General features: G+C 35.8%; 1 protein-coding gene across 1 annotated transcript in view; it reads left to right on the top strand.

The window, feature by feature from the left end:
• The window catches only part of Glrb (glycine receptor beta), an 80,847-nt gene that overhangs the window by 16,740 nt on the left and 36,489 nt on the right, over positions 1–27,618 (top strand). Inside the window, exons 3-4 of the mRNA XM_090343203.1 lie at positions 21,119–21,225; positions 22,822–22,889. Of these exons, the coding sequence (XP_090199329.1) occupies positions 21,119–21,225; positions 22,822–22,889 (175 nt within the window). The remainder of the gene's footprint in view (positions 1–21,118; positions 21,226–22,821; positions 22,890–27,618) is intronic.

Genomic DNA, 27,618 nt, shown 5'->3' with positions numbered 1-27,618 from the left:
CTGAATTGTGTAACTGTAACCCCTCTATACACCATCTTTATAATAACAATACAAATTTTAAATTCCTTACAGTGGCACATGTGTTTGATAGGCAACAGCAGGAAGAGAAACAGTTCCTAGGTCCAAGACCAGTGTCTCATGCTATAAGTCTATTTACTCAGGCATCTGAGATATGAGGATCATAGATCAAAGTCAGCCTGGGTATGAGATTCTTATCTCCAGTTAGCCACTACAAAACCAGATGGAGTTGGGGCTCAAGTAATAGAAGGCTAGCCTTTTAATGGATAGCACCCAGACCTTGAGTTCAAGCCCCACAATCAACACACACAAACACACACACACACACACACACACGCACGCACGCACGCACACAATTTCCCTAGGCTATGCAATAAGACACAAGGCCCTCAAGAATTTTTTGAAAAGGCTTTCTTTTGGATAGCGGATAGAATACTATAATAATCATGAAGGGAAAGTAATAGAATTTCTAAAATATAAATTACTATATTTTACATGCTACTCTAAACTCTTCATCTTTTAATACAAATATTAATTTTATACATGTATATACATATAATATATAAGATGTAAATGCATATGTGGTGGTATGTGATTAATGTTTTTAAGTGTTAACACAGAGTGACAGTTAACATTTCCATTTCCTAAAACAGCTTTACAATTTCTTTGGAGGTACTGGGAAGTCCTTGGTAGGCAGGCACTCAGCCATTTGCACCACTATGCCAGTTCTTTTTACATTGATCATTTATGAACTATATAGTCTCCCTATATGCACCGCCCAGACTAGACTGTGCTCCTCCTATCTAGGCTTCCTTGTATCACTGGGATGACAGGTATTTGCCTGAATGCATAGCTATTGTTTGAGAAGGGATCTTCTGAATTTGCTTTGTTTATACTGATCTTAATAGAACCACTATCCCCTTATCTCCACCGTCTAAGTAGCTAGGATCTAGGATGACAGGCTTGAGCCATCATGCCTGGACTTTTACAGTATATCATTAACCGAGAGTTATTGCACATATTAATGAAACACAATGTAATACTTTGCTACTGGTCCAGTTATTTATAAAATACATATCATCTAGTTATCTATAAAATATATCATAGATGAGTAATAAGAGTACAGACTCTTATTAGACGGCAAAACACTAAGCAAATTGCTAATGCAAAGTTCCTGTGCATTTAAGAACCTGTTGTCTAATCTCCTTCTCTCTCTCCACCACCACCTTCCCCATACTTCACAGCCTTTAAGAACAATTATACCTTCCAAAGGCACTTTTCTAAGATATTCAGCTATGAGAGAGAACATGGGAATTTGTCTGTGTGCATATGACTTATTTTGTCTAACATGTTGTTTTCCAATGATATTTTTGATGCTGTATTAATCATTTATACCTGAATAGTATTTCTTTTTTTAAATAATTTTTGTCAAGCTTGAACTCAGGGCCCTGGTGCTGTCCCTGGGCTATTTCATTCAAGGATAGTGGTCTATCACTTTCAACCATAGCACTATTATGATTTTCTGGTGATTATTTGGAGTTAAGAGTCTCAACAGATTTTCCTGCATGGGCTGGCTTCAAATCTCAATCCTCAGATCCTCCTGAGTAGCTAGGATTACAGGCATGAGCTACCAGCACCCGTCTCTGAACAGTATTTTGTTATGTATTATTCTGCCTGTTCTTTGTCTACTGTTGTATCTCTAAGTTTACTCCCCTATCTTAGCTGTTGTGAGTTAGTTTTGACATAGAGAGGTTTTTTGTTGTTGTTGTATTGTTTTGTTTTGTAGTTCCCTGGAGAAATGACCCATTTGTAATTGAGCCAGTGGTTGGGATGCAAAAACAAGCTTGAATTTGTAAACAGTTTATTAAAATTGAAATCAACTATGTTTATAGATTTTAAATATTTGTTTACATAAGCTTAACATTATTATTTTAAAAGTAATTCCTTGGTATATTTGGAAAAATAAGTCTTGGATGTATTTGAAAGCCTTTTGTCCTTATATCATGTTATATCCAATCCAAAATATAGGAATGGTTGTTGGTTGATTTATATTAAGGAACATGAAATTAATTGCTGTGGTTTGGTGACTGAATGTGATTCCCAGGAATGGGGTACTGGAAATGTAGTCCTACATGGAAAGCTTGAAGAGCTGTTTCCTCTTTGGAGGATTTGTGTCTTGGAGAAGCCATGCTTAGAAGGGAGGATGCTGCTAGGATTATGGGGTAAGTTCTTGTGAAGGGAAGTTATGGTAAAATAAGATGACTCTTTGTGATTGGCTCCTTTTGTATGTGGCCAGTTTCCTTTCTATTTCTCTGTTAGATTTTAATGTAGCCAGGTAGGTCCTGTTAGGAAATAGATACCATGCTTTTGGCCCTCAAAACCTATGATGTTAAGTACTATATTTTAAAAAATATATTACTTTTAAGTAGCTATAGAAAGGAGTTGCCATTGAACATTTTGTGAACATAGTGACCTTTTTCAATATTCTCACACATATCTCTCACCCCTTCTCTCACTCTTCTCAGTTTTGTAGCATGTGCATTAAATTGACTTCATTCTCCTCTGTTTTTCTCTTTATTCATCTACCCTTTTCCCTTTGACCCCACCCCATTATGCCTTGCAAAGGAATTACATTGTTTGTGCCTTCCCCCAAATCTACAATATTTTATTTATTTTATTGAGTTTATATTTGTTTTGTTGAGTTTAAATCCTAATATCACCAAAAATAAAAGAAATACTAAATATTTACCGTGATTTAGGTGTGGATTGTGTGAGCGAGGAGGAAATGAGGAAAATCAAATAAATATGGGCACAGACTTTTAGAACACAACTGAGGAACATTGACTACTAGGGACTGAGAGGGTGATGGGCCCCAATGCCAGACTGTGGGGCTTTCCCTGCAGAATACCAGGGGCTAACATGGAGAAATCTGATAATCTTTTCCTAAACTTTGAAATCCAAAGTTCTCAAGAAGAGGTGTTGAAATACTCTTAAGACAGTGATGAAGATGACAAGGCAGGGATTAGAGTAAAACCCAGCAATACCCAACCCCTCTATAGCCTGATTGTCTCAGGGCAGGTATCTGGCAGCAGTGCCTACTGTGAGAGTAGAAGTTTCTTTTATTAAAATCACTTTTTATTATGAATAAATAGTTATGAAATGAGTTCCAATGCAATATATCAATTTATATGTCCCATGCATCTCCATCAATGTCATTCTTCCTGTTACACCCTCCTACTTACATACCATCCACCCCAACCTCATCAAATGCCTCAGATTTCTTTACTGTATTTCCTGTATGCATTTGAGTTATACAGCTGTACTTTCCCACCCTTTCTCTGTCTGTTCATCTTTCTTCCTTTCCTTTGACCTTAACCCCTCAGACAAGACAAGCTTCAGCTTTGTGGTATTAATTAATTTTGTGAAATTGTCCGCTCATTCATTCAAAGAGGCTATATCATGATCAAAGGCAATCTTATTCAGGATCAAACAGATTATTGATAGAGTGGCAATTTTGAGTGGAACTGAAAGTGTCAGGAGGAACATTTATTTCCCAAAGTGACTCATGAATTTTGATGGAGATGTCAGCCCGGTAGACTGGGGCAGCTGGCTCACAGACCAGGTTCCCTTGGCACAGAGGACTAGAATTTATAGTAGAGTCCTGTGGATTCATACTGTTCAATCAAAAGTGACATCAGTTGCAAAGCCATAAATTGGAAGGGACAAAAAGGAGTGTTTGATCACTTTCCATACTGGTAGGGTTCACCTCATCTCTCTGAGTGGCACAGTATTTGTTGCTTCTTTATCTAATGTATTTGTTCCTTTTGGTTGTACTGGAGTGTTGAGCTTAGGAACTTTGTGCTTGGTACAGGATTACCTCACCACTTGATCTTATCTCCTGCCCCTTGGTGGGTGAGTTTTCAACTCTATATTCTTGCCAGCCTAGACCTGATCTTGATCTGTGCTGCCTTCTCTCAGCTGCGATGACAGGCCCATGCCACAGTGTCCAGCCATTGGATGACATGGACTCTTCTGAACATTTTTACAGGATTATAGGCATGACCCAGCATGCCTAACTTTTGATGAGTTCTTCCTTAAGATTCACATCATTTTTCAGACACCAGTACCTGTGTGTAGAACAATGAAAATAGTCATTTGACAGGCAACTTTCTTTTCTTTGTACACATACTTTCCATAGAAGAAGTTCCATGAAGAGAAGCTGCAAAGAGTCTTACAGGCAGAAGAGCAAGCGTGGGTGGGAAGTTTGGCCCTTTCTCTGCTTCCTTCCCAGTGCTGAGGGGAACAAAAGCTCCTTCAGTCAAAGGCTCTGCAGTATTTGTTGAATGGGTTCACTGGAAGGGTTAGGAAGTTTAAATTATTCATTTCTGTTCTCAATTCCTGTCCTGGCTCATTCTGCTCTGGCTTACTCTGCTTAATTGCTTTGTTAAGTTTTAGGTTTTAGGTCCTGATGAGGCCACCACTCCCTTCTTAAACATATTTCCCGTAATTTCTAGAGAAAAGTTGAATCAGAGTATGAATTTAGAAATGCATTATTTGAATTTGTATTATTTATTGATATAAAAAATTAGGATAGCATGTGTATTTGTATAACCAAACCAGATATTGGTAACTTGCAATGAGTTGAGATTTAATTTATTTTTGTTTTCTATGTTCATTTTATATTTTTGTTTTTGAGCACTTGTCTTACTTTGTAAACAAAAACAATCTTTTCTTTTCCTTCGTGTGACATTAATTATATACAAATATGAGATGGGACTCCAGGCTCTTTATTTGCACTATTTAATTTAGTTCTGGAAACAGGCATCTGTAAGGTCATTTTCTGGGGTTATTATTCCTGGTCACAGAGGAGCATACTGATACATGATGAAGCATCTAAAGCCTCATTACTAGTCCAATGGTGGGCCAGTATTCAAATTCAGCCACTGTCTCCAGAATGGACATGCTTCCTCCGCAAGTTACAGAAACTGTATTTTGTTATCATTTCACTTTTTCAAGGAAAGGTCTTACTATGTATGTAGTAGCTTAGACTCAATCCTCCTGCTTTCTCAGCTGAGTACAGGGATTGCAGACATGCACCACATCTGCTTTGTGTGTGTGTTTTAATATGAGATGAGAAATAAGTTATATCTTTCATACATTGTTTAGGTAGGCTTAAAATGATATACTAGATTTTTTGTCATCATTATGAATCTATATTGAAATTGAAATAGGTGATAATATACATTTTAAAGAATAATATAAGTACCTATTTATCTATTACCAGCTGATGAATGAAAGCAGTATTGTCCTTGTAGTTTTATTTTATTTATTTTTATTGTAAGGATGAGATATAGAGGAATTACAGTTACATAAGTCAGGTAATGAGTACATTTCTTTTCAACCATGTTACTTCTTCCCTCGTTTTCTCCCAGTTGTCTCTCCTGACCCTTCCCGCACAAGTTGTATAGTTCATTTTCGATGTAGTTCCTAGTGAGTGTCACTGCTGCATTTATAGTTTTAATTGTACAATACACTGTATATATCAACAAATGTTAGCTTGTGAATTGTCCAGTTTATTGTTTCCTTAGTAGAAGATTTTGATAACTTATGCAATGTAGTAGCAAATTTTTTTCATCTGTTTTTTTTCACCTTTTACGTTGAGGTTGTAATACGCAAGTCATTTGACATGAACCCTGTGAATCTGTCACTCAGACAAAAATATGGACCACTTCTCTTACTCTAGACATTCCTACAGGCTGTTCTCCAGATATTCCCTCCTTCCAGAGTCCGATCACTTCTGATTCTTATTACCTTGGAGTATTCTTGCCTCTTCTGGACCCTCAAATCTACATAGAGAAGCATAGGTGCTATTTTGTCTACTTTATTTTGCTAATCATTATACCTATAAGATTGTATCTGTGAGTTTGGCTCTTTTTTAACATTGGGAAGTGTGTTATAAATGCATGAATGCAAGTATAGTTAAGGACACTCTGTTTGAAAAAGATAGTTGCAAGAGAGAATGCTCCAAGAGTAAGGTCTTTCACTTTCTCCATATTCAAGCACAAGGCTTCTATTTCTGTTCAGGACCCAGGTATGAGCCAGGTATTTTTGCTTCTATTTTAAGAGAACTCCTTTTTGATAATGTATTTTATTTTTCAATGATTGTTCAACATCCGGGGCAGGAGGAAACTGTGGGGTTTGTTGAGGAGAAAGCCTTAAATGAACTTAGTACAGATGGGTTAGTGAGGGCAAACCAGCTAGTCTGTGTGATGAATAAGGGAGTTAGAAGCTCTGTGTCAATCTGGTCATCAGCAAATTTCATCAAAGCCATTTGGACAAGGGAAGGTCTTTACAGTGAAGTTCTTACCTTACAGATGATCCCAGAGCTCAGCTGGAGTTCAACTGTCACAGTTAGTACTGATGGTGAATGTTCAGCATGTTTGTAGTTCAGTTCCATCACCAGTAAAGATCTATACATCTGTAGATGTGCACTTTCATGTGCAGATGCTTTTTGTGTCAATGGAATGGATTACCCAGATGCATAGTATTAGATGATAAGGGCTATTCCATTACATTCCAGTATTTTGTGCAGAAGAGTCTCCATTCCACATGCTCATCAAAACTGGATGGCAATCATTTTAATTTAAGCCATTTGGTGTATATTTTAGAGTATCTCCTTCTCCAAAGTGTATTTCCAATTATTTACTTACTTGTTGATTTTCTTATTGATATGTAGCAGTTCTTCACAGATCCCTGGTCACCTATTCTGTCAATGTGTGGCCGAATGACAGGACATGTTCTGAGGAATGTTCCATTAGCCAAGTTCTTCCTTGTGTAATGCTCTGGGGTGAATATACACAACCTCCATGGGACAGCCTAATTTCTACGCAGGATACAACTCCTACTCATTATCTCCACCTCATCTTCCCCTTTATGTAATGACCATTGATCTACTCTATAAGATGTGGTTTTTAGTTTTGACAAGTGAGTGAAACCATTCACTTGTCTTTCTATGCCTGGCGTATTTCACATAATCTAATGACCTGTTCTATCCATGTTTCATGTTGTTACATATACTTTGAGCTACAACACCACTTCCAGTTTCTGAGTGGTTAGTTGGAGATATTGACTTTGTTCTGGCTGTTTTTGGACTTGTAGTCTCAGTTTTTTCAGTAGCGAGGGATGAACCATCGGCTCCTGACAGAATGCTGAGTTTTTAACTTAAATAATACAGAGTCGATTTCATTTTCATTTTTTGCCTTCATATAGTAAATGAAAAAGTAATGAAAAATGGTGCCTGTGGAAAAAGCAAAACAAATATAAACATAACATATTTATCTTTACAACAGAATAGCCAGCCTTTACGTAAATACAGCTGTACCAAGGGTAGTAGTTTTTGACACATATCAGATAAAAGTCAAACCACTGTATGTTATGGGAACTTGTAACTTTTTGATACCTGCTTATAGTGAGTTTTCTTATGAGACAGGGGCTGAATTACAAGAAAACATATCATTTTATGCTTTGGGGAGGGTTTTTTTTTATTGCTGGTAGTTTTCTGAGGCCCAGGCAAATGATTGGCCATAGCAGACACCAAGGAAACTTTTGCCAATGGACTGGAGAGATCTGTATTCCTTTATATCATCATGTAATTATGGGTTCTATCAGGGACAAAGTGTTGGCTCCTTGCATTTTTCAGTCAAGGAATATTTTCTCCCAATAGGATTCTAAGCAAAATCCAGACAGTTAGGAATGAGAGATGATGTTAATCTTGTTAGGAAGCATTTGATAACAGTACTGAATATAGATGGTTCTCCTCTGGGTTTCCTATATGTGGACTCAACCAATCTGGATGGAAAACAGTCTTAAAAACTTTGTCTGTGAGGAGATCAAACCTTCAATGAGTCCTGAGATTTGGGGGATGTATTTGTTTTCTAAAGTGTGATTCTTCAGTATCATTGAAATAAAACTAAGAAGAAAATGACTAAAAATTGTGTCTGTATTGAACATGTACAGACATTTTCTTGTCATTATTTCCTAAACAGTAGAGTGACAGAGGTATTTACAAAGCATTTATGTTGTTCTATGTATTTATGTATATGGAAGGTTCTATAAAACTACTATATAGATTTACATGTGGGACTTTAGCATCTGTGGATTTTTGTATCAAGCCAGTTCTCCACAAATACTATGGGACAGACTTAATGTTGCCTAATTAAAAGTGCCAATACACTCATGTTCACATATTTTGGTTATCTTGGAAGGAATTGTTACTTGTTTTAAATACAATGCAGCATATGATAGTTTTAGTTTTTTAGATACTTATGTAATAACGGGTCTGATGAATAAAGAAATTGTTCAGCTATTAGCCTTTAAGGAGGAAACCAAATCTGTGTGGCTCAGTCTCCCACAAATAGGCATAATTCTTTGTTTATAAGTCATTACATCTACTTCCCTCCTCACCTAGAAGGAATTTTCCTTTCTCCCAGGAAAGTTCATGTTCATGCCAAGGAGATTTAGCTATCTTTCCTCCATGATTTGTGGGAAGACTTGAAATTGTGATTAACATTTCAAATTTTCTTCCCTCACCTGGCCCTCTTGTAATCTACCCAGGTTTTGCTTTACAGACTAAGAAAAAGGAAAATGACTACATGTTCCTAAACCCAACACCCTTAGCTATTATTCTTCTTTCTGAATCCTATGTAGTCAAACTTTACTTAGGAGAAATGTTGGAAAAGAGATTTAAATTTTTAATTTGCAGAGTTGATGTTTTTAGGCACACTAACCAATGATGTTTCATGCTGGTTGAGCTTGCTGTTTATATGTGTCAGTCTCCTTAGAAAAAAGCCAAGACTTTAAAATTTAGTTTCTATGTAGTAACTTTATAAATATTTTAAATAATAAGCCAATTGTTTCAGAAATCAAAACAAAAACAATAGAGAGAGCAAGCTCATTTGGAGCTTTTTTTCTGTATTAAACTCTGCTTAAGAAGTATCCATCATGTTCTATAAATAAAACATGATTGAGGAAAATTTTTCCAATAGGTATTATTTTAAAATATTTTATTAGGATAATGATATTGATAAGAAGCAGACTTTTAATGAACTTTTTGAAGAACACTAAATGGTATTACAGTTGCATGAATCAGATACAATCGGTACTGAACTTTTTGAATCATGTCTCCCTTTCCATGCTTTCCCTCTCATCCTCACCCATAAGATATCCAGGTCTTTTCACATAGTGTCTAGTGAGAATCATTACTGTATTTGTTCATTCTCAATCTACTTTTTATGTGCCCTCCCTTACATTCCCAAATGCAAACTAACTGACAAACAAGACAAAAGGAACAGAAAACAAAAATAGCAACAATGGCCACTAAAGCATACCTCTTGTTTTCTTTTCTTGGAGTTCATTCCCTAGAATATATGACCATCTGCCCATTGCTAAGGAGCCTTTGTCCACCACTCCTAAGCATAGCATAGCCTCCTTTGGCCTCTGTGTTAATGACTAAGGTCATATATAATTTATCATATTCTAGTGTTACTTATTTTTATTCTAGTGTTATTTATTTTAGTCATTCAGTGTGTTTACTTGTAGATTTACAGGCATGTTCTAGTTACAAAAAAAAAAAACAAAAATAAACAAAGCAGCAACAAAAACAAAACAGAGAACCACCCAGCCTATGTTTCTTTGGCTTACTTTGCTTTATATGTTTTTTTCCAAGTCTTTCCATTTCCTTACAAATGGCACAGTATCATTCTTCCTAATGGATGAGTAGAATTTCATTGTCCTATGTATACCACATTTTCTTTGATCCACTGAGGGACATCTAGGGTGATTAGGTATCTTTGCTATGGTAAATAATAAAAACAGAAGACATGTGATAAAGAGAGAGAAAGCCATAACACCCATTGAGTTTGAAAGTAGATAAATATGACATTAAAAAAAAAAGAAATCAAGAGCGGATCTTTAGAGGTTCTTTAGGATAGGGGGGCAGATACCTTAGGGGAAACTTAATGATGTGCCCAGCAAGCCACAACAGACTGCTTTGGAAGGGAAGAATTGGAGGCTAAGGACTTTGGCATTACATTAATAAATATAGTAATTGATGCCTTAGGTGACATAACACTGACTTGGAGAGCATGTAGAAAGAACTTTCAAAAATGGAACAGCATAGAATCCTAATAATACAAATGCTGCAAGAGCATATAAAGTTGTCTAGAAGTAAATTGCTGAGGTTAGAATTCATGAAGTGATAGCCAAAAAGAGGAAGTGCTAAATGAATTGTCCTAATAAAAGAATCTGTGTCTTAAAGGTATTGTAGTATCTTTAAAGTATCTTTTAAGGTCATGAGAGGTCGTCAAGTAGAAAATCATAGTAGGAAATCTACAGAAGCAGGTGATAGTAATAGGGAGTTATCAAAGGACGAGAATATGATTGTTAGTACAGTCCTATTAGTCTACTATGAGTTTTGTTACCTTGACATTGCCAAGATTAATGTCATAAAGTTTTTTTGTTGTTCTCATGTTTTCTTCTAGAACTTCTCAGGTCTTTTATTTAATCTGTTAATCCATTTCATGTTGATTTCTATATGTAGTTTAAGGTAAATGGCCCATTTGCTCTGCATCATTTATCGAAAACTAAACTTAATGGGGGAAAAAAGGGAGAATGCCCACTAAGACAGACATCTTTTTCTTTTTCTGGCTGCCATAAAATCAAGTCCGCTGTCATACCATACTCTTTCCTCTTTTCTCCATGATGGACTCCACCATCTGAAGCTGTGATCCAAAGTAAATCTCTCACCCTTGCTACTGTTTCACTCAGGTATTTGTTATAGTGTCAAAAACTGTAACACAGGGTCATACCAGATCTAGAACTTCTTTTCATTTCTTTCTTGATTTCCATTGGGATTTTGATAGAGATTACATTTCATCCTAATATTCCTCTTTGGTAGTATATTTGGCAATATTAAATATTATTCAGTGTTCCATCTACAAATGTCTTTCCATTTTTATCCTCCTCTTCATCCTCCTCCTCTCCCTCTTCCTCTTCCTCCTCCTTCTTCTTTTCACAGCTAGGAATTTAACTTAGATCCTCATACTTACTAGGGAAGCCTGTGTTGCTTGGGCCACATCTCCAGCCTAACATTTCATTTTTCATAAAATTCTTTTTTTGTATACAATATTTTTCATTACCTTAATTAAGCTTACTGTTAAATATTTTTCTTTTTGTTGATTTTATGAATGAGTTTCTTTTCAAATTTTTGTAGAATTCCTATTGGTGTATTAAAAAATTGATACTGTATCTCTTAATTTGAGTGAATTTACCATCAATGCTGAGTGTGGGTACTGTGTGTATGTGATTGTGTTCATGCCCACACATGTATAAATTATGTGCATCTGTTTCAAACTGTTTCTGGTCAAGATCATGTCTGAAAAAACAGAGACTTCTTTTTTTAATGTGGATGCCTTTTGCTTGCTTTTTCCCCCTTGTCTAACTACTCTTGCTTAGATTTGACAGTACTTTGTTCTTGGCCATGAAACACCAGTCTCTTTCCCTATTGAGTATTATGTTAGCTATAGTATTATAAGACAAGGCATTTCTTATAAGATTGAAGTGATTTCCTATTCCTCATTTGTTGAACTTTTTTTCTTTTAAATCAGGAAAGCATGTTAATACTTATCAGATATAACCTATGCCTGCTTTGGTATAATCATGTTATTTTATCCATCCTATTCATGTCAGCCATAGCGTAAGATCCTTCAATGTACTATTGAATTTAGCTTCCAAGTATTTCACTAAGAGTGTGTGTGTGTGTGTGTGTGTGTGTGTGTGTGTGTGTGTGTGTGTGTGTGGTTTCTGGGAGTATTGGCTTATAGGCATTTTTGTTTTTTGTTATGTCTTTGTCTGGCTTTGGAATCAGAGTCATTCTGTCCTCATTAAGATATTCATAGTGTTCCATTACTTTCAATATTTTGGAAGATTTTGATAAAAATAAGCATTACTTTATCTTTCAATTCTTGGTATAACTTGCCAAAGAAACCATCTCTTTCTGAACTCTTCTTTTTTTTTTTTTTTGCCAGTCCTGGGCTTGAGCTCAGGGCCTGAGCCCTGTTCTTGGACTTTCTCAAGGCTAGAGTTCTACCACTTGAGCCTCAGCACCACTACTGGCTTTTTTTTTCTATGTATGTGGTACCGAGGAATCGAACCTGGGTCTTCCTGCATGCTAGGCAAGCACTTTTACCACTAGGCCAAACTCCTGGTCCCCTGAACTCTTCTTTATTGGGAAGTTTTGGCTACTGAGTCATTTTTTCTTACAACCTATAAATAAATTCAGATTTTCTGTTCTACATGATTCAGACTTAATGTGATGCATAGAATTTTTCCATTATTTCTGAGTTTTCTAGCTTGTTGACATAAAGTAACTTACCATATTCTCTTACAATGCTTTGTACTTTGTGGAATCATTTGTAGTTTCAATGTTGATTTTGAGTATTATCTCATTTTCTTTGTTTTTCTTGTTAATGTTTTCTAATCTTATTTACATTTTCCAAATTCAAGGTATTATTTTGCTCAGAAATGTTTATTATCTCTTTTCTCTCATAATTTCTGCATTTTATTTCCTAAATTCTGCTAGCTTTCTACTTATATTATTCTTGTAGTACTTTGTAAATATGGACTGTATATGTGAGAACATTTTATGTAGTTATTTAACACTATACATTTATTTTGCATAGTGCTTTTATATTATTTAGCACTTATTTGAGTATATTGTGTTTTTGTCTAAAGGTATTTTCTAATTTTAACTTTGGTTTTTCTTTTGTCATTTTGATCACTCAAAATATGTTGAAAACACGTATTTGTGAGACTACCAGTTTTCCTTTGGCTCTTGAATTCTAATTTCATTCTATACGCATTAGAAAAGACTTGGTCTGATACCATTGAAAAAGACACTTATTCCATGTTAGGCTCATTAAAGCATTTTGTCATGACATGTGATTTACCTATAGAATGTTTATCTATGCTTTGGAAGATATTCTGCTACTCTTGGATGACCTCTACTTTTTCTCTCTATAAATTCTTGTCAAACTGTTTTTTCTACCTCTTGGAATCATCTGAAAAAATGCTTGTTTAGTTTTGTTGTATTTTTAAAAATAATGATGCCTGAACTGCATTCTAAAAAATTAAATCATAGGCTGGGAGTGTGGCCTAGTGGCAGAGTGCTTGCCTAGCATGCATGAAGCCCTGGGTTTGATTCCTAGGTTCCATGTACACAGAGAAAGCTGAAAGCAGTGCTGTGGCTCAAGTGGTAGAGCAGCCCTAGCCTTGAGAAAGCTCAAGTTCAGTGCCCATGCCCTGAGTTCAATCCTCAGAACTAGCAAAAAATAAACAAAGAAAGGAGAAGAGAGGAGAGTACATTTGGCCTATAGTAGAGAACAAGTTCCTGTTTCTTTTCTGATCTGTGTTTTCTGATTGTCTTCTCTATTGTTTAAAGCAGAGTTTGAAATTCTTCTGTTACAGTATTGTAATTACTTTCCATGATTATTTTCACTATATATTTATGATTCTAAATTGGGTGATTACATACTTACTATTATGTCTTTCTAGTGTTCTGGCCCTTTTCTCATTCTCTAATGTCTTTCTAAAACTCTTGTGATTGTGGTGTGTGTGTGTGTGTGTGTGTGTGTGTGTGTGTGTGTGTGTGTGACATAGAGAGAGGGAGAAAGGGAGAGAGAGAGAGAGAGAGAGCATGAGCGAGTGAGCTAGTCCTGTCAGATGACAGTTTCAACTAAAAGTCTGTTTTGTCTTTTTGCAATATGATAACTGATAGCCTTAGAGATGATCATTTCTCCAAGACGATCTGCTTTAGTCATTGCTTTTACAGTTCTTCCTTTTCCTTGTCTTTTGGCCATTCAATTTTCAATTTAGGTGTCAGCAGGACTGGATTAAGGGATACTTAGGGTGCTGTAAAGTGTGGGTTTGGAGCATGTCTGTGAAAGTTATATATGAAAGGAAGTTTGACCCTCCATGTGTTGGGGGGAGGGCATAAGGAACAGAAAAGCAGAGAAAAGGAATATTTGTGCTCACTCTTGTCTCTGATTCCAACTCTCACTACAACTGTGGCATTCTCCTGTTCATGGAAATCAGATCTTTGCTTCTCAGGGAGAAATTATCCTCTGGGGATTTAACCCTATCATATTGGGATGAGGATTGTAGTGCCAGAGTTCTCCTCTTGTCCTATTGGTTTGCAATGTGGCTGAATTCTCACTTACTTAGGAGTATAGAGGATATTCAACTACCTTTTAAGAGTTTTCATGAGAGATATTGATCCATGGGCTGCCAATGAATATGAGTATGCATGTTGGGATGGAGAGTCCAGATTTTTCTAGTTCACCATTTTAGCAAGTGGTGCTTTCCTATTAACTCATTAAACTTGGGAGGCTAAAGCCAGAGGATTGTGAATTCAAGACCAACGTGGGCTAGACTCAAAAATAACAGCAGAAGTCAGAGAGTGGCCTAGTGTTAGAGTGCTTGCCTAGCATGCACAAAGACCAAGTTTGATTCCGGTACCACATTCTGTGGCTCAAGTGGTAGAACTCTAGCCTTGAGAAAGCCCAAGGTCAGTGCTCAGGTCCTAAGTTCAAGCCCCAAGATATCTAACTACAGTCATACCTCATTCTATTTCTTTAGTGTTTCTCTGTCCACCCCATCTCATCTTTTTCTCTACCAGCTGGGAATCAGTTCCCTTGCTATGTCCTCATTTTATTCGTTCAGTGTTATTTTACCACTTTAAGCAACCATGTAGGAAATATACATTTCCCTGACTTCTCACTCCTCTGGATTTTCACCTTTTCTAGTGTAGTTTATTTTTGACAAAATTGTTGATTTGCATTCCCCCATCTGCTAACTAAATGACAGAACGGCTCATGTTTCAAGCATGCCATTTTTGTCTGTATAAATTCTTGTCAAACTGTTTTTTCTACCTCTTGGAATCTTCTGAAGAAATGCTTGTTTAGTTTTGTTGTATTTTTAAAAATAATGATGTCTGAACTGCATTCTAAAAAATTAAATCATAGGCTGGGAGTGTGGTCTAGTGGCAGAGTGCTTGCCTAGCATGCATGAAGCCCTGGGTTTGATTCCTAGGTTCCATGTACACAGAGAAAGCTGAAAGCAGTGCTGTGGCTCAAGTGGTAGAGCAGCCCTAGCCTTGAGAAAGCTCAAGTTCAGTGCCCATGCCCTAAGTTCAATCCTCAGAAACTAGCAAAAAGAGAGAGAGAAGAGAAGAGAAGAGAAGAGAAGATAAGAGAAGAGAAGAGAAGAAAAGAGAGAAATCGAATCTTGGGCCAGTGGCCAGAATTTAGACATTGGTAAATTGTGAATGTCTTCACCTGAATCTTTCCTACATTCAAGATTGAAGATCACATGTTCTGCTTTTGTAAACTCATGGTTTTAATACTGTAGGTTTTTGGTTGTTACTATGTGGGATTTTGAACTCAGAGTCTTGCATGTAACTTGAATTTCATGCTCATGGCTGACACTGAGCTTTGCCTCAAAGCCCAGATTTTGCTTGTTAATTGGAAATGGAGTCAGCTAGAGTATTCTGCCTGGGCTAGCTTCAAACTGAGAGCCTGAGTCTTGGCTTCCTGAGTACTTAAGGTTAAAGTCTTTATTCCTACCTTAAATACTGCTATTGTTTCAGAATAAAAGCCTGAAGTATGAATGGTACTTAATAAATACTCTGACAGAGTCTAGAGAAATAAGGAATAACTCAACTAAAAGAAAAAGACAATACACATTTTAGCAATTGCACTGTTGATAAAGTTTTATTGTTTTTTTAAATTTCTTTAAAGAATCTTAGTGTATTCATCAATTTCTACTGCTATAAAATATGCCTAAAAGCCAGATACGTTATAAAAGAAATGTATTTAAGTTTCTAGTTTTGGAGACTGAAAGTCTAAGATTAGCTAGCCTTATCCATTAGATCTGTAGCAAGGCTCTGGAACTGTTACACTTGCAGATGCTACCATGTTGATCAGACTTGTGACTGTCCTGTTACTGGCCTGGACATATACAAATCCCTGGAAAATTCTGTGCTCATGGCTAAGATTGGGAATTGGAAAATACTGGGATTTGGAGTTGAATAATACTAACTTTTCTGAAACTCCCCTTTAAAGGAGAAGAACATTTTGTTTTAAAACACTTTGGGATTTATAGAAAAGCTGTCAAGGTAGCCCAAACTGTTCCCAGTACTTGTACCAATATTTTTTTTCTGCTGTTGGTTTTTCATTAGTGTGATACATCTTCATTTTATAATTAAGGAACCGGTATTGACAGCTTGTTCCTAACTGATGTTTCCATTTTATTTAGATATCCCTAATTTCTGTTTGATGTTTTTTATCTATCCCTAGATCCCATCATTATTCTGTTACATTTAGTCCTCATATTCCTTGTGGTTTAGACATTGCATGTTTTGAAGAGTTTGATAGTTTGGAGACTATTAGTTGTGCATTTTACAGATTATCTCCCAATTTAGATTTTCTGATGTTTTTTGTTTTGTTTGTTTTGTTTTTGTTTTTGTCGGTCATAGGGCTTGAATTCTGAGCCTGAGTGCTACTCCTGAGCTCTTCAGCTCAATGCTACCACCCTACCCCTTGAGCCACAGTGCCACTTCTGGTTTTCTAGTGGTTAATTGGAAACAAGAGTCTTCTGCCCTTGAGTTCCATGGGCTGGCTTTGAACCACTATCCTCAAATCTCAGCCTCCTGAGTAGCTAGAATTTCAGGCATGAGCCACCGTGCCCAGCTTGATGATGTTTTAATGAATATCCCTGATTCACTTTAGGGGAGGAAAACCATAGGATCATTTTGTTTCAAGGGTCTATGCAATGAACATGATGTATCACAGCTAAGGGTAACTTCCAATTTTTGCTGAGGCAGTTGTCAAGTGTCTCCACCATCAATTCCTCTTTCTCTTCTGATGCACTCTCCAGGTGTTGGGAAGGCAGCTCCTGTGCCCAGCTCACACTTACACATCAATTTGAGACCAGAGGATCTGAACCCATTCTGAGAATTCTCAATAGGAGATCTGTCTGTTTTCCCTGTGTATTTTTTTACTCAATTTCTTATTTATTTCTGAATGGACTGATGGGTTTTCTTTCATATTTCAGATTGTAAGACAGTTCTGGTTTATTTTGTTGCTGAAAGTTCTCTAGAGTTGACCACAGGGATTTCTGTCTGTTGGCTTCCCATGACTGTTTTGACATGTTTTCTACTCAACTGGCTTTTACACTATAATGCCAACACTATAATGAAACACTATGGCCACTATTTGCAGTTGTATTGCTTTCTTTGATAAGTCCTTTGAAAACCCTCAGAGTGGAATTCAGAAAATAAGGCATTTGTTACCTAATATCTAACCCAACAAGGATCTTTTGTTTTTTCTTGTATCTTCTCCTGTCTCAGGAGGAAAATTAACACCAATCAAAGCATCCCACAGAGTCAGAGCTCCTGCTGCATACAGATGAATGATTACATTTGTTTCTGTGGAGTCTTTCTTACTCTGTGGTCCACAGAACTGCAAATATTGTGTAGTTTGGGAAAAGAACATAACTCTCATTGGATTCTCTGTGATAGCTTTTTACTTGAAGGGCTCCAGAGTCACTGTGACAGAACTAGCACAGCCTCTAAGTTCTACATACCTCATTCTTCCCTTATGTCTGGGGCCTTGAACTTGTTCAATGTCATGCCCAGAACAACTCCCATCGTTCCACTCTCAGATCTGAGAGGCCTTTTGACCATGTTGAACTTATAACCCTATAAAATAATAAAGTAATAATTCCTTTAGACTCAGAATATTGAGTTGAGGGAGATTGAGACAGTATGCTCAAACAAACCTGTTTTGAACTGCTCACTGTGGGATCATGTATAAATGAGAACATTCTACAGTTAATGGAAAATTGAAGTTCTCCATTTAGAAAGCAATTGTGGATTTTTCTTTCAGTGCTAGGAGACATTACATCACATTGCTCTATATCCTGACACATTCCTTGCATAACTTTACATATTAGTAATGACTTTGGTTCAAGTTTAGGCAAAGGAACAAAAGAGAACTAGTTGTAGAAAGGTTTTGATATAAAACATTATTTTCTCTAGTCATTTGATAACTTTGACTGAATAGGGTAAGTTATTTTCTTAAAATTAATATCATATTTCCAAGACATGGAATATCCTGCCTTGAAATACATTCTAATTGTTGATAGATTTGTTGAAATAAAACAAATAGTGTAGTCAAATGAATAAAACATTGGACTGAGACTTAGGGGATGGAAACTTAAATGCTGAAGCAGACCTGAAGTCCAAAGCCTAGTTAAAATAATTTAATTCTTCTTGACCTATGCTTATTTTCAAAAATACTAGCTTTCACTATTGTACGGATGTGTGTGTTTTCATCAGTAGAGATTATTTTAATGTGGGTCTATTCTTTGTAAAACAAACAAAATAATATTTTAGGTTGGGGAAAACCTGAATTCATGCATGTGAATATAAATTGCATGGGGATTTATTTAAATTTAGTATTCTGGAGTTTCTACTGTAAAGAAAGGTAAACTGCTGATTAAAATATTATATCAGTTGGGTTAGCTGTGACAGTTGTGGAAACACATATTAAAATAATAAAAAGAAAAGACAAGGGGCTATCTGATACTTGAAAAATTCCATGGTAAGGGGCCGGGAGTTTGGCCTAGTGGTAGATCGCTGGCCTAGCATGCATGAAGACTCAGGTTTTACTCTTTAGTAGCATATACATAGCAAAAAGCCAGGAGTGGTGCTGTGGCTCAAGTGGTAGAGCTCTAGCCTTGAGAAAGTTTAAGGACAGTTCTCAGGCCTTGAGCCCAAGCCCAGGACTGGTCAAAAATAATCCCTGGTAAGTTTAGCTTTGGTTTGATATTTTAAGGTTTTTTTAATCAATTGGCATTGAGTTTCTGTAGTTAAGCACAAAACTATGAGGAGAAATAGAGACATATAATATACAGTATTATAGTATACTAATAGTATATAGTACATATAAATCTGTGTACTAATATTATATAACATATCTAGGTATAATAAAACAACTACAGAAATGCTAGTAGTTCATTTAAATAGTCCTAGCTCCTGAGGAGGCTGTGATCTGAAAGAATTCTGTTCAAAACCAGCTTATACAGAAATGTTTAGAGACACTTTCTCCAAAATAATAAGAAGCAGGGCTAAAGATGTGGTTCCTGTGTAGAGTACCCAGCAATCGAGCATGAGGCTCCATATTCAAATTCCAGCATTGCTTTTTAAAAAAGGAATTGCAGGATGATATTGATATGGTCAAGGCTTCTTCACTGGCAAATGGAGAGACTAGGTTAAGCATTAAAATGGAATCACTGATGCTTAAGTTCCACATTGCCAAACTGAAATTAAATTGCTTGCTTTTCCATCCACGCAGTCAGGATTAGAGGAGTAACTGATGATTTCCTGAATATGACAGTTTCAATTTGCATGGTAAGAATTCCTATCTACCTATCACAAAAATAAGATGGTCTGAAGCAATCTTATTTGTGTAGTTGGTATCTACATATCAGTATGGGGAAAGAGCTATGAAATAAATGCCAAATAATTTCTTAATTCATTTTTATTTTATTGCACTGATGTGACATGATAGAGACCAAAATTTAGGGAAGATATGAGTATTAAGGCAATTTAGATGACAGTCTGGGTTCAGATTTGCACATTGAGAAAGAAGAAATCCAATAGTGTAGGAAGGACTTATTCTGTACAGATTAATGGAAGAATTACAAAATGTGCTAGAGATACATGGCTTGAAGTTGAGTCTAATTGACTCAGCTTACAGATGATAAAAAAGAGGCCTGAAAGTTTTAAACTGCAAAAATTAGTGTTGTCTTTTCATTGCTTATAAGGACTGCACTTAGAACTAACACATCATGAAACACAATAATAGCTGTCTTTAATTCATCCAATACAAGTGTATTTCATAGTCAATTCTATTTTCCTCCCTAGAGTGAGAAAACTTATAGATGGGTTTGAACACTAATTTTCATCTTAATACTCAAGTTTCCTACAGCCCTTTATTCCCTGTAGTGTTCCGAGTGTTTGATTAGGAAGAACAATTGACTCTAAGGAGGTTAAAAATTCACCTGCAATGAAATAGAAAATCTCATTAGCAAAACTCAAATCTCTGAAGGTGTGATATTCTATTTGATACTACCATTTTTTAAATTCTGTATTTGCTCCTTTACCTTTGGGAAATTTAGTTGATTCATTTTCATTTTCTACTTTAGTGTTTCCTATCTCAATGCTTTCTATTTTGAAGAATTATATGTATTAATTCAGTCTTATCAGATTTCTTAAATAAACTTTAATATTTAACTCAACAGGGAGGTCAGCCACTGGGATTCTTGGGAAAATTCATTTTTCTAGTATCTGTGTGATTTTATGACATTTTAGAGTGTCTCTCTGGCCACATTATATTATTTACATGAATCTTTGCTTAGGTGGAGAATTAAGTATAAGTATCATTTTAAAACATTCTTTGAGTTGGGTGCCAGTGACTCACACTTACAGTCCCGAGCAACTGTAGAGGCTGAGACTGGAGACTTGAAATTTAAATCCAACCCTGACATACAAACCTATGTGACTTTTTCTCCAATTAACCAGAAAAAAAGCTAGTTATTTAGCTCAAGTGGTAGGGCCCAAGCTATGAATGAAAGCTAAGTGAGGAAGAAAGGCTCTGAGTTCAACCCAAGTACATATATCCTTTTTGTGCATGCTTAGACTTCGATCACAACTTCTCAAAGGACAGTGAAATATTTGCTTAAGTATACTTAATAAAAACTAACCTAGAGTGTTTACAACAAAGTATTATGGATTTAGTAAAATTAAATGTTAAAGTATTTATTTTTGTTGTTAGTTTTCATTCAAATATCTCTTGTGCTTCCAGCAGTGCTTTCTACTTTTTAATTCTACTTAGAAAGGCCATATAATAGTTGTGGATTTGTTTTTTAAAAAATCTATTTTAGTTTCTTAATCTTTACCAGGTTTTTTTCTTCTTTCTCATAGTCAGCAGTCACCAGAAGACCTCGCGAGAGTCCCTGCTAACTCCACCAGCAACATCTTGAACAGGCTTTTAGTCAGTTATGACCCCAGGATAAGACCAAATTTCAAAGGTTTGTTGCTCCACCCTCCCTCCCCCAACCCTATTCATTCTTTATAGTTTAGAAAATAATTTTATCTATATATAATCATTCTTTATCAGGGTCAAAACAATGAGATTTCAAATTGTCATGTAACTATTCTGAAGTCTGCTTAGGTTCAGAAAAATTTAGTGCCTAAAATATTTATTAATAAGCAATATATTGATTCCAATAATTTTATATGGCTACAAGTAGAGAATAAAAACAAGAGTTTACATGGTAATGAATAGGTTAAGCTCTGTAATAGGTTTTCTAAGTGCTGTGTTTTTATATGTTCGGTGATTTAAAACTTAGCCTCTGACACACCTGCAATCATTTACAGACAAAGACTTTAGAATTTGTACAATAACCATTGTGATTGTAAAAGTATTCTTTAGGGAGAGCAGTTGTGGCATGCACTTAAATTCTACTTTTGTTGCTATTTCACTTTGAAAATACATTCCTTCTACGCTTTTGCTGAAATAGAGAATGGCCATGTGGTTTTTAAAAAATGTGAACTTTATGAACAAAAGTCACTATGTGGTCTACAACAGAGATGATGTTTATCCCAACAAAAGATTACCATTTATTACACCTTTCAAGAATGAAAACTGTACTTAAAAATCATGAGCAGATTACATATTTATATAAACCACATTTTTTGTTCTGCTTTCATCTTTGTTGTTGTTGTTGTCTAAATCTTCTTGATGAGTTAGGAAAGATTGTGCAAAATATTTTCACATAAGGGAATGCTGTAATCCTTATTGATGGCTGAGGACAGGTTTTGATGTAGATCAGATTAACATTTTAAGGCTTAATTTTTTTGACTCTCCTTTGCAAAGAAAAAGTCTGCAGCTGCTTCCAGTCAAATAGCTATACACGTATGTTGTAAAAACAGGATTTCTGTTCATTACCAGGCCTATTCAGTTACTTTCAACAGCAGCCTTGGTCTGGGCTGTCACATGTCTGTCCTGGAATGATTAGCCACCTGTTTTCCATCAGTCAGACGCTAGATGGCTAAAAGGCTACAGTCATATTTTCCCTTTGATAGCCCAACCAGAAGCCACAAGGAGTTAAAAAGAAAGATATGTGTAACATTTGAACATACATTAGCTTACAGTCCATGAACTTTAAAATTACTTTCCAGACGGAAATCCTTTTAATGCCCCCATTATGTCTGATTAAAAAAAAAGCATACTAATAAAAGTTATACCAATTAATGTAAGAACTGGAAATTATTAGAAAAATATAAGAAAGCTCCAGTTGTTTAAGAAACAGTTTACACTTTCTTGAAGATTCTTTAATAGGCCAATTAAAACATTGTTGAAATGAAAACATATTTTTTCAAGTGTCTGCAATTTAAGAGGAAAGTTATTTTTGGTTAATAAATACATAAAATATAATTCAACATGCTTTTGGCTTTTATGTGATCCCTACTTAGAAAAAAATCTAAATATATTACCTTAAGACCAAAGATTTCATGTCTTATTGTAGATTTCTGAAAAAGGATAAATAAAGGATATATAAACTGGATTATGCAGAATCTAGCCAAGATTTTTGCAGCTAATGACTGTGTTCTTTGTGTCATAGGGATTCCTGTTGATGTAGTAGTCAACATTTTTATTAACAGTTTTGGATCCATTCAAGAAACAACAATGGTAAGATGATTACTTAATGCTCTGAATTGTCAATGTTTCTGCTACAGAATAGTGTGAATAGCGTTAAAACTGAAAAATAAGGAATAATCATAAAGAAAATCAATGTTCTGGACCAGTATAAAATAGCCCAAATCCTAGATTGTGTTATACCATTGATACTGGTACCCATTTAACTTTGTGATTCAAGTTTAATGCTTTAATGCTTCACTGACACTTTCAAGCCTGGAAAAAAAAATACATGTATTTCCCCTGAGAAATGGCTACCTACCTTCTAGGAAAAGGATTTGTGCAATGAAAATTCTGGATATCCTTCCTTCTCCACACCCCCCTTTCCCCCCCCACCCCCTGCTCCAAATAGTATATATGTTTGAATTTGGGGGAATACTTTTACCCTGCCGGTGGCAGAAATGGGAAGAGCATAGTTTGAGGCAAGCCAAAGCTAAAGTTAGCAAGACTAATTCAAAACCTAAGTGGGGCATTGTGGTACAGCCTTGTAGTCGCAGCTAGACAGGAAGTAGAAGTCTTCATCCAAGGCCAGCCCAAGCAAAAAAAAATAGTGAGATTTAGGAGCAAAAAATCAACTGCAGGAAGTGGCAACCCATTTGAAACTAGGAGTGGTGACGGCGGTGTGGTGGTGATGGTAGGGCTGACGGTTGTTGGTGGGAGTGGGACTAATACTGAGAGTATTTATTTGGCAACAATCACTACCCATTTTCTACCTTCCCGGATGCTCATATCTAGGATTAATATACACATTATAACAAACACTTAGTCTCCTGTTTGACTTGTTATTCTGCAATACTTAATTCTTTATGTATTGGGTGCAGTTATTTGTCTATATGGGCCAAAGTAGGAACCTCTGCAAACCATCACAGACTGATTACCCTGAATGGTCTTGGATGTAACAAAATCAAATACACTGCATTTGTAGCTGGGTGCTGGTGGCACACAGTTATTATTGTTGCTGCACAGAAGGATGAGAGACAGAGGATTACAGTTTGAAGCTAGTCAGGGTAGAAGAGTCTGACAACTCCAACTCCACAGAGGATAGCTGGATGTGGTGGTTGACTCGTGTCACCAGCAACTTTGGAAATTTGAAATGTTGGTGGATCAGTGCTCAGTAGTGTGAACAAGCAGAAAAAAAGCATAGCTACCAAAATAGGGATGGAGATATAGCTCAAGTAATAAAGTGCCAAGCCAATAAGCCCTAGGCCCTGCTGAAAAAGAAATACCCCAACATATTTCTCATCATGTTAACTGCACCTAACTCATTTTTCTCCAATAAGAAGCATCATTTGCATGTGGTTTGTCAAAAAGGAACATGTTTATTATTGTAAAACCATGAATGACAATCAGCTTTATTGATTTCTGTTGTTTTGTGCCATTGTTTGAGCTTGAACTCTGGGCTATGCCTTAATTGGAGATAAGAATCACAAGGACTTTCCTGACTGGGTTGGCTTCAAACCATGATCCTCAGATCTCAGCCTCCCAAGTAGCTAGCCTGAGGTATCAGCTACCAACACCCAGCTGTTTGGAGTGTTCTATAATAGAGGGCGTGCCATTCAGAAAATCTACCAGTTGTACATTAGAAGACCCCAGGCTGCCCATTATTCTGTCATACATCTTCATCTTATAGAATCCAGTTGCATTATTTATGAAAATTAATTCCAAATATGAATTTCTCTAGGTAATCACTTGCTTGTGTTTGTTGACAACATGTGGGAAATGGGATATAAAATGGAAGACCTTTTATCATTCTGTGAACTCATTACAATATCTATGATGAAAAAAAACTACTTCTGAACCACTTTTTAGTCTTCACCCCTACTGTATCCCTATGTCCATCCACTGCTTATCTTCTAAGACCTTATTCATGAGTCTTTACCTGTTTGATCTCTTAAATTTGTATCTTTTCATCTCTATCATTTGCTTCTTAAATTGTACAACTTCTATCCTATATTGAATTGTTGATATATGTGTGTGTGTGTGTATGTGTATCCTTTTTTTCTCCAGTATACTGTAATCCTCTTAAAGTTAGTAATAATATATTGTACTTCTCCATTTTCCTAAGATACCAAACACAATAGCACATAAGAGTGAACACATCAATAATTTCTTTTATTACCAACTATTGAATGCAGAAATGAATAACTTCCGTTCTTTGCTTCTTTGTATGAAAAGCCCGGCAGAACAAAGTTACACTCTACATTGAAGTAGAACATCTGTTTGGTTGAGTAACAAAAATGAATAATGGCAGTATTGTAGAGTGCCAATTTTGGAAATTCTGGAAGGCTTTTATCCAGAGGTGTCAAATTGTTTATATGTGTTGTTTCTTTTGATCAGATAACCTTGATGAAAACCAGACTGTTCTTTATCTTGAATTGGACTGACATAGCCTAAGTGTTCAAAATCAAAACCACACTCACCAAGTAGATTGAACTATTATTCTATTTCATCATAGTTTTGCTTTCATTGATGTTTATTTCATATATCCCTATGAATCTTTATAGATATGTTTTTGAGGATGTCATTCACTATAGGTTGCTCTATACATTGGTTCAACTTTGTTTTCTTAACAAGAAAGGCACAAGTTATAAAGATGACAATAAAATGTTTTATAAGACAAAAACAGTTCTAGATAAATGTTTTTCTTCATTATTTGTTACTGAACAGAAATAAAGACTAGGGAGAAACTCACAACAAAAGCAAGCAAACAAAAGCTTCCCTGAGCCGGAAGTTGGGAAAACAGAGACAGAAGGTTGAGAAAAGCAGAGAGATTGGATTTCTCTATACAAAGGTTAACTCTTCACACCAACAGAAAGGTTGATAGTCCTGAGGTGTCAGACTATTTTATAGTGGCTGTATTTCACCTAAAGGGGCAAACAAGATGAATACCTTGAAGAAACTCTTCAATGAAGGTAAATTTTTGCTTACCATGTATTTGAAAACAAATATAAGATTCCACAACTAAATCTCATCCTAAAAATGAACCAGTAACAGTAGTCTCCTTATAAAATTGTGACTTTGTTTACATGGAAATCCTTTCTACAAGGATCTGCTGAAATAAAGTTAAGTACTAACATTTTGGTAACTTCAACAGCCCATCATTTTTTTTTTTACCAGTTTAGACTATTCTTCATCAAAACAGCAATTATTCATTCAGGAAAACAATAAAGAATGTGATATGCATAGCAGCTAGTCAGATTGCAACTTCTGAAGAGAAAGAAACAATTCGTTTATCCAGTACATTTCAACATAGATTTTCCAACATTGAGGTAATCAAGGTAATTAGCATTGATTTCATTAATTAAGATTTATTAAGAACACTTAGCCAATGATACTTGACATGGGGAAATTTCCTTCCTGTTTCTTTACTTTACTTTTGTTTTTTTCTGTCAGTCACTGGGCTTGAACTCAGGGCATGGGTGCTGTCCATGAGCTTTTCTGTTCAAGGCTTTGATTCTACCACTTTGAGCCACAGCCTCACTGCTGGGTTTTGAGTGGTTGATTGGAAATAAGACTCTTGTAGACTTTTTTGCCCAGGCTAGCTTTGAACCAGGATTCTCAGATCTCAGGCTCCTGAGAGGGATAAGCACTGAGCCACCAGCAACTGCTCTGCTTCTTTACTTTTGGTTTTCTGTTTCAGATTTTCAGTGTTTCTGGTCAAGCTAGAAATAATCTCCTGTAATTCACAAATCATAAATTGTATTGTAAGGAAAATGACAATATAACTTTTCCTTACTTGTTATATTGGTCTTTAGGTAGTTTCATCTCACTCTGTGTCCTGATAGTTTCTCTTACTCAGATGTATGTCCATTTGCATTGGACTAATCTACAGTTTTGTAAGGAATAATTATCAGTATTGTATATCAATAATTATATCATCAAAATCATTTCAAACAAAACGTGTTACCCTTCTTCTTCAGAAGGTCACTTCTAATTTTATCATATTTTGTGGTTGTATTCCTGATAACTGAAATAAGCGCATTAGGGCATCGAGTGCAGACTTGTTTGTGTAGGTGGCATCTGTTCCTCACTTATGCTGATAATATTTGTTGCTTTTTCCATTCATTTCCTTCCTTTGGATTAAGCCAGTGGGATTTTCATAGATGAAAATGTAAACTGCTGCACTCATGAGGTAAAGGCTAGGCATGATTGTTTATTGTAATAATCAGGACCTAAGTACTTTGTCTTATTAAGAATACAGAAGAGTTCCTTCATGGAACTAGAACATGTCTATATGGTCCATTTTCTTTCTCTAGTTTAGGTGTGCTTTGTAATTACGTTGGGTTATTTCTGTTCTTTTATACTTCCACAACTTTCTGTTACATGTATGTTTGTGTGTTTTAGCAAGGGACTTGAGCTTATTTGGGGTAACACAGTTGTGTCTATCAAGAAAAGGGAAACATTTCCAATCAAATTTCCAGCACTTATTTTGAGTTCCTTCCAGTTGATCCTCTTTGTTGTTTGAAAGCAACAAAGATGATGGTATATGTAGGCTTACAGTCCTTTCTTTTCAACTCATCTGAGTTTATTTTTCCTTTTTTTAAAATTGTGATAAATTTTCCCACATAATTTCATTTGTTAGAGAATAGTACTGGACAAAAATCATTCCTTTTTTTCTATTTTTCATCTCAGTAAGTTTTATTCTACATCTTAAACGTCAAATCACCTTGAAATAATTCATATTTATTTTGTAGGCTGAGTAATGGTCTCCATCTATCTTTGT

This window comes from Megascapheus bottae, chromosome 13 (genome assembly GCF_031878675.1).
Source record: "Megascapheus bottae isolate mThoBot1 chromosome 13, mThoBot2.hap1, whole genome shotgun sequence".
NCBI classification, from domain to species: domain Eukaryota; kingdom Metazoa; phylum Chordata; class Mammalia; order Rodentia; family Geomyidae; genus Megascapheus; species Megascapheus bottae.
Note: the sequence above shows the minus strand (reverse complement) of the source record. Positions and strands in the feature narration are given on the sequence as shown.